Source organism: Asterias rubens, chromosome 20 (genome assembly GCF_902459465.1).
Source record: "Asterias rubens chromosome 20, eAstRub1.3, whole genome shotgun sequence".
NCBI classification, from domain to species: Eukaryota; Metazoa; Echinodermata; class Asteroidea; order Forcipulatida; family Asteriidae; genus Asterias; species Asterias rubens.
The window spans coordinates 3,566,164-3,574,819 of record NC_047081.1 but is presented as its reverse complement, the minus strand read 5'-3'; the positions used below and the strand labels follow the sequence as shown (position 1 = coordinate 3,574,819).

At 40.0% G+C, this 8,656-nt stretch overlaps 1 protein-coding gene across 1 annotated transcript in view; it reads left to right on the top strand.

Moving 5' to 3' along the window:
• Positions 1-508: 508 nt before the first annotated feature.
• LOC117303954 (extracellular matrix protein FRAS1-like) overlaps positions 509-8,656 on the top strand; it is a 90,179-nt gene continuing 82,031 nt past the window's right edge. Inside the window, exons 1-2 of the mRNA XM_033788423.1 lie at positions 509-607; positions 2,115-2,222. Coding sequence (XP_033644314.1) covers positions 509-607; positions 2,115-2,222 — 207 coding nt within the window. The remainder of the gene's footprint in view (positions 608-2,114; positions 2,223-8,656) is intronic.

The following is an 8,656-nucleotide window of genomic DNA, read 5'->3' as shown; positions in this document are numbered from 1 at the left end:
ATATTTTTTTTTTATTGCATTTCAAGAACAAAAATTTGAAGGGGAGTTTCCCGCCATGACCATCTTTATACATTGTACGTTGTGTGTCAATCTGTGAATGTTTGTATTTTCACTCTTACCAGTGTTATGCACACTGTTATGCACACCCGCTTTTATCTGGTGGTCCAGTGTTAAGGGTCAAATAAGTTAAAGCCTAAAAATACACCATGGTGTTGGTATAAACCTTAGATTCCTCTGCTCTGTGGACCATTATTAACAGCAACAATTAGCTCTACTCTAGGGCATTCCCTTGCCTTTAGGGGAACCGCTCAATAATAACTGAAGCTTTTTTAAAGAAGGGGTTCAGCGCAAGATAAGGGATCAAACTCTCAGATGTAAAACTGTCCTGACGTTACCTTTTATAATCTTAGCTAATGCTAATGAAGGGTATAACACCACCTCAGGTTCGGAATTAAGAAACTTCCTCGACTCTGTATGCCGGATACCCTCAGGAGAAAACCACTCAACAATGGCCGGCAATTTACAGCAAAAGCTGTCCAACTCTATCAGGTTCAATGCAGTTGTTTGGCCGTTGATAAGCTTGTTGGGGCCTCCCGCTAAGCCTAGGGTACTCCACTCCCTAGCGTAAGGAATACAGATCTTTCCTCTGTTTGTAGTCAGTGCGATACCCATCTACAATTTGCTTCTGTGTGTGAGTTGGAAGGGGGGTGGGGTCATAAGGGGATGGGAGGCTGGGGTTGGGAGTTCTAAATGTCTCAGCTGGTGAAAATGTACAATAGTGTGAACTGATAACCTTCAGGGCACCTCTTTGGATACTTGTGCAGATGTAGTTGTAGTGATTGATTGTTGTGAATAGAATGTTGCAGGTGACCAATTATGACAGAGCTCACTTGCAGTTGAACCCCCCCCCCTCCCTTCCCAACCATGAACCATTTTAACTGGGAAATATTGTGAATGGTTCATTTACCTTTAGGAGATAGAGTGCAGAAGCGTTTTGTTAATCTTACTGGTGAAAGGGATGGGATCAATATTACAACCTCTTTCCCATCGTAGGTCTAGTCTGTAGCCAGCTTCTGTCTTTTCTGTAGATATTTCAATGGTGAATGTGGCACCAGTGTGTCCGACCTAGTTCCCCCTATTAAGGTGTTTTAGCATGGAACCAGACTTTCGCATGCTTCTTCTCACCCCATACACTTTTCTTCGGTGAGATGAAGAACAAAGAGCCATTCCAACATCTTTATTTCACATACTGCATCTCTTTGAGACTCCTCGCCTTGTGCAAGTTTCCCTGCATCCTACAATCTATACTGTTTTAAGAGGAATATCAATTCCTACCTTCAGCTCCCCCAAGTTATTTTAATTTTGAATGTGTTTCTTCTTGTAGCCCCTACCCAATAGTGGCTTTAAGCCTTGGTTTGGGGCAAACTTGCATGAAATAAATAAATAAATAAAATGTTTTTAAAAATAGGTAATGATAAGGTCTGACATGTGATTTTTTTGCTTCAAGCGTTTATGTCAAAACCACAAAGTAATTTGTGCTTGCAGATTACTTGTCTTAACTTTTAATTCACTGTCAGATATATTTTTTCCTGAAAATTGTAAAAATAATTTTTTTAAATTGCTTTAAAGCCATTGGACCCTTTCGGTAAACAGTATTGTCCAAGGCCCACACTTTGTGTACCACAACTTCTATATCAAATAATAAACCTGTGAAAATTTAGGCTCAATCGGTCATCGGTGTCGGGAGAAAACAACGGAAAAACCCACCTTTGTTTCCGCGCGTTTCGCCGTGTCATGACATGTGTTTAAAATAAATCCGTAATTCTCGTTAACGAGAATTTAAATTGTTTTTCTGTTTTCTCAAAAAGTAAAGCATTTCATGGAATAATATTTCAAGAGAAGTCTTTCACCATTACCTTCTGTAAACCCTGTAAATCATATGCAAATCTGTGAACGGCTTTAAAGCCATAATGTAAGCCATTTTCTCCCAGAGAACCTACTTTGATAAGTGCTTGTTTCTAAATATTGATAAGAATGTTTGATGAGTAATAAGAGGAAGAAAAACATCCTGCAAATATTGATTGTATTTTTCTTTTCTTGTGTTATGTCTTCAGAATAACTCGGTATGGGAAGCGGATCCTTGTACAACATGTTTCTGTTTAGGTGACTTGGTGGTGTGTGAGCCAAAACAATGCCAAGATCCCAAGTGTGATTTCGTTGGGGTAAGTTAACTAGCAATTTGGGTTATTTTCCTTTTATAAAATGTGTCATACTTTCTTCAAATAGCTTATACTATCTACCTCATTATATATAGAATCCTCCAATCTGGTTAAAAATGGAGTCATGGAAATAGCTATGCCCGCTTTTTCTATCAAGATGACACTGTGGTTGACTATGCCCCGGGTTGACATTTCTCATCAAAGTATGACTTAAACTATCATGTTTTGAAAATCAAGAAGAACATTGAATGGCGTAATTTCCATGTTGTCTTTCTTCAAGGAAAGAAGCAATTATAAACAATTATTAGCGGAAACGGATCAATAAATGAAAACCTTCAACATTACATCTTTAAAAATGCTCCCTTGGCGGATAGAAATATTGTCTTGTCAGCAAAGAATGTAAGATTGGCCAAAACATGTAATCCAATTTTCACTGTCACATTACGCTGTGTCAATATCCAACAGCGACCCCCGAGGCGCAGTAACATCTCTCTCTAGCGCCTACCCTTCCACCAGCTCCCGGGATCCATTACCATACCAGCGGCACATTTGTTGCAATTGGTTTCCAGCCACCTTTGGACGGTGCGTCCTAATTGCTGTGGGTTGGGCACCGGCTGTCATTAATGCCCCCTTCTTAAACGCTGTGGTTAGCCCCCAGTGGGATCGTAATAGCTACTGGTAGGGAGTGGGGTTTGGCTCGTTGACATTGCTTTCCTGAATTGGGTCGTTGGAGGTTATTTTCTGTTGACTTAAATTTGTTTGTATTTGTTATCTTTTTGCATGGTGGTGTAGTTTGTTGATTCAAGTAAATTTGAAGCACTTGAAGTTGTGGATTGTAATCTTTGCTAAGTGATTTTTGAAGCTTGCACGGTGGACTCCCACTGTGGGAGTCATAAGAAAAAAACTATACTAGTAGACTTGCGTGTTCGACCATGTATAATAAATACCCTATTGGGAGAAGCGGTGTAGTCTCAACGTGAGGAACAGCTTGTGGTATTCTCTGCCCTTTTCCTGAAAATGAGCAAAGAATACTGTAGGTAACGTTGAGACTATTTCAGGTTTTTGCTTTTCTCCCAAAAGTTAAATATATAGGCCTCTGGTTGTACCTGCAAGTCAACTACTTGTTTATTGTTTAATTTAATTAAACTTAAGCCTATGTAAAAGAAACATGCAGAAAATATTATAGTCAGTGCTATTTGACTTCTGAAAAAAAAAAACCCCACCCTACTTACTACTTTTTTTTTAAGATAATGAGGTGTTATACCAGGGCTTAATTTCATGGCACTGCTTACTGTGGAATTTTGCTCTTACGCCTTGCTGTAGCCAATAGAATTATGTATGTTACAGGGTCCCTCGATCAAAGGTTTCTTTGGAAAGCAAAGCCGTGAAATTTGGCCATGGTCTTATCCGAACAAAGAATCATGCACAAAAGTTATTTAAAGACAGTCGACACTATTGGTAATTGTCAAAGACCAGTCTTCTCACTTGGTGTATCTCAACATATGCATAAAATAACAAACCTGTGAAATTTGAGCTCAATCGGTCATCGAAGTTGCGAGATAATAATGAAAGAAAATACACCCTTGTCACACGAAGTTGTGTGCTTTTAGATGGTTGATTTCGAGACCTCAAATTCTAAACTTGAGGCCTCGAAATCAAATTCGTGGAAAATTACTTCTTTCTCGAAAACTATGGCACTTCAGAGGGAGCCGTTTCCCACAATGTTTTATACCATCAACCTCTCCCCATTACTCGTCACCAAGTAAGGTTTTATGCTAATAATTATTTTGAGTAATTACCAATAGTGTCCACTGCCTTTAAATTTAACAGTAAAACAAAATGCAGAAAGTTTTAATAGACCCTTCCCATGAAATATGTAAATTGCACGTAGCGCGTGCGCACTAACGTTTTGGTTGGCAAAATGAGGGAACATCGCGCTGTTTTGTACACGGCTAATGGGTGCGTGACGCAGACACGATTGCGCGTCTGCTTAGTGCACAACTCTATGGCGTTTGCCAACCAACAGGGTCTGTACGCATGCGTGAATGTTATTAGCATATTTCATGGAAAGGGTCCATTGACTTGATACTCGCCTTTAGTCGTATACACAATGTAGAGCATAGAGGGATGATTGTTTATATATACATGGAGAGATGTCCGATGTCAAATTCAGGCGTAAACAGTCGATTGTTCCAGCGTGATCCTAAGAAATCCAAGTTTGATCTTACAGTAAATAGCGGACCCCAATGCAGCTGTTGGTGTTTGTGGAGATCTGTCATCAAGGCCTAAGACACAAGGTTAGGGTGTGGGGATGGGATTCATGTGCACATTTTGTTCTTACCATAAAGAAGAGTCAAGCCACGCGAGTCATCTGCGGAAACAAAGTACATTACAAAGTATTGCCATGAACAAAGTATTTCCATGAACTGTCACGGCGCTAGTTGGTTGTCATTTCTGTATAGTAGGATGCCATGGTTGAGGGTCTTAGAGCATTGAATTCAAGTTCTTTGGGTTAAGTCATCGGAGTGTGGGTTCGAATCCCGGTCATGGCACTTTTGTCTTTGAGCAAGATTCTTTACTATAGTTGCTTCTCTTCACCCAGGGGTATAACTTGGTACCTGCAATGGTAGTGGTTGATATTGTGTTTGAAAAAGCTTTGGGTTAGCAGTTGTAATACTGATAAGGCTACCCTGTCTAAATAATTCAATGAATAAAATAATAAACAGCAATGCGTACTTGTAAATTTAATCATAACTTATTTCTAAGGATACATGTAGGCTACACTTATGCTTTGTTTGTAACCTAGCTAACGATTTCCAATGTGTAGGCCTATATCATAGAAAAATGCCACACAAAATGTACGTAGCTACTAAAAAAAATCACCATTCGCTACTCAACAGCAGGGCCCAATTTCATGGCTCTGCTTACTGTAAGCACAGAATCGGCGCTTACGGTAGCAGGAAATTCTGTGCTTACAGCAAGCGTATTTCACGGGTTAGCGGCGATTTTTGGCTTCTGCGCGTGCGTACTCCACTTTACCAGGCATTTTGCGCTTATAAGGCTAGCGCAGAAATTCGGCGCTTGCATGTAAACGGGGAAGCGTGATCGTAAGCGCAGAATTCGGCGGTAAGCAGAGCCATGAAATTGGGCCCAGGTTTCAGTCTGCAAGAATGTGTTCAGTCCAAATATATGCTATGCAAAAATGCTGAGCGAAATCGTTCCCGCTATCTTCACTCACCAACCTGAGCATGCCCCAACGAGATCCCCTACCAGTTCAACAATTACACTGGTCCCAAAAGGAGGCCCACAACTATTCTTACAACAACAACAATGCTCAATCCAAACTTCACCTGTTAACCTGGGGTAAAAATCTCATATTTCTCAGGCCACGCAGAGGGCCACCTACTGTCCAGTTACGAGACACGAAACCTAGACCAATTTAGCCTCCCTCTAGCCAGCCCGGTATTGTAACGGGTGCCTCTGGGGGGACACACTGTTCCAAATCATACCCTGCCCAATACTTATTGGACTTGACTGGTCAGTAATTGACTGGACAAGTGCACCAGGAGAACATTTACTTCACAAGGCAACAACAGCCAGGGGGGATGAGGAGGGCAGAACTTTGTTCCCTGCGTAATCTGGTATGAGGGTCAAATGACATCAGATGGGCTTCAGATAGTCTGTGTAGTTGCAAGGAGTTTTTGGGGGGGTGGATGACTAGTATCTAGTCATGTAGCATTATGAATAGTATCGTGAAAAGGGACTGTTAACTGTAATAATAATAATAATATCGAAGTCTTATTTAGCGCACGTATCTACCAAACAAGGTACTCAAGGCGCTGAGTATATACAAACTTTCAGAAGGATAGGTTATTGCAGTGATGAATTCTGAGACCCAATTATGTAGCACTTTTAAGGGTTTACAAGGTGCTAAGGCGCATGAAGCAGCCACAACCAGGAACTCCAGGGCGAACCCCTTCTTTTTTCGATAAGTGGACTGGGTTCTTTTACATGCGTTACACAATTACGTCCCATCCGAAGGTCGAAGCAATGGTAAAGTGTCTTGCTTAAGGACACAAGTGTCACGGCTGGGGATTTGAACCCACACACCAGAGTTTGAATTTGGTGCTCTTAACTGCTCGGCCATGACACTTCCATAACTTCTGTAAAAACTTCTTTTACAAGAGAGACCTAAGCTAGAGCCAAGTTATTTTTCTAAGCTTAATTTCACCTCAGTGGACCTTGGTTTGATTCCCAAGTCAGACAGGAGCCTTGCATTATGTGGATTTGGTTTGCAGCCCCCAAGTTATTGTTTGGGTCAGTTTCAAACAATGCTTGTAAATGTTAATTTTTTTCTGATGGCCCCAGTTTTATAGGGCTGCTTTAAAGCAAACGATTTTGTCTAACAACATTTTGCTAAGCAAATTTAAGCAGGATACAAATCGGTGTGATGTTATTTTGGTAGGGGGTTATTGTGTAATGATTAGCAATATTTGTAATGCTTAGCAATATTTTGTGCTTAAGCAGCGCTATGAAACTAGGCCCCTGATGAAATGTAGAAAAAAAAAGACAGAATTTTTAAACACTGATCATTCTGAATTGCTCCATATCTCATAAAAAAGGACCCAAGGTCAAAAACCCCTCACACCCCACTTCCTCCATGCATTGCCCTATGTTTCATGATATCCTTACCTATCCAAACACCTTCCAGTCAAATGGTGTAACCAAAGGAATTGTGTGCTATAACTTCAATCAACTTGATAGTGTTTGCTTTGTCATTTTGCCGCTCACCTAAGAATATCTATGGCATACTCAGGCTGGAAAATTCCTTGAAGGGCGATTCAATTTAAGAAGTTCTTGGGTTTTTTGGGTTTTTTTTTTGTGTACGTTAGTTGTAGGTCTTTCACCTCTTAAAACGAAATGAGGGGTAGGTTGTTTAAAACTAGGTGCAAATAAATTTCACTTGATGGTTTTCTAAATTTTCAGAAATTTATATCCTGATTTGATTATTAGAGTTCCAATTGGGGTCAGCATATAGCCCCACAGAGGTGTATATACTGTATAGAGTTATATATATACACCCACATTATATATACCCACATTGGGGTATAATTTGTTTACAGTGACTATAGTTGCATATTGATCTAAACCCATTGGCCCTTTTTAAGCAAAAGTGCCACAACTTTTCTGTTTAATGACAAAATTAACTCCAACGGGGACGACGCATGGTAAACTGACCTCCCTGTCAACTTACTACGACCGTGATGTAAAACTAACCAAAGAGGTCCCGCAGCCATGGTAACATAACATGGCCGATAAAAGGTCAATGGGAACAGGGCCAAATTTCATAAAGCCTGCAAGCACAAAAATTTGCTTAGCATAAAAAAAATAAATAAAAACATGATTACCAACCAAATTTCCACATGATTTTCAAGATTAATGCCAGTTACAAGCAATATGCAACAAATTTAAGTTTGGTTGGTATTCTTGTTTTTTTTTTTATCGAGGAAGACATTTCATGCTAAGCAAATTTTTGTGCCTATAGGCTTTATGAAATTGGGCCCAGCTTCGCCCTGTAAATGTGGTGAGACCATGATGCTGTAAGACGCGATGCAATCAATGCAGAATATGAGTTCAGATGGGAATGCAGGGTTAACTTTCACTGTGGTCGCGTAAGAACAAGCCCAATGGGAACTTGGCTTTATTATAGTAATTCAATCGTTATTTCTACTAGCTCGTTACCACAGGATGGATATTGACCCCTTAACCACAATTCCAATCATAAATCAATCCCCTCTCCAAATCAGTCAGGTCCCCCTGGTGTAACTCACACTAACCATTACACAAGGCTAACAAATCTAATATATATGCAATGATAATTTGATAATGTAATTGATCTAGTCCCTAGACTATTAATTTTTATTTTTTTTTACCCATGCGCTGATGTGTGTTAGCACTGTATACTCAGTACTTTCCCCGAGTCCTGTGAAAAGAATATCACAGGCATGTTACTCGGGTGGGATTCGACCCCACGACCCTTGCAGTTCTAGAGCAGTGTCTTACCAACTAGACAACCTAGACTACCTGTACCATATCACACTGTATCCCACTATCTTTATATTAAGCATGGTAATAGAGTAAATAGACCCCTTGCACTGGCCACCATCGTTGATGAAATGTGCACGCATGAAAGTTTATCATTGGCTTAGAGCCCTGCGCACGCGTACAGACGGGCACTTTTTCTATAGTTGTTCATTAAATATAGTGGACGATATGTCCCGTGCAATCCATCTATTTAATTTTTTACCAAAGTACTCCCCATGCTCATGCTCAAAATCATTCAATGTCTGTGTTAAAAATTTGAGATTTTGAATTTTTTTTGAATTACTTTCTCTTAAGTCACATTCCTTTGAAGGGAATTGCTTCTCAAAATTGTA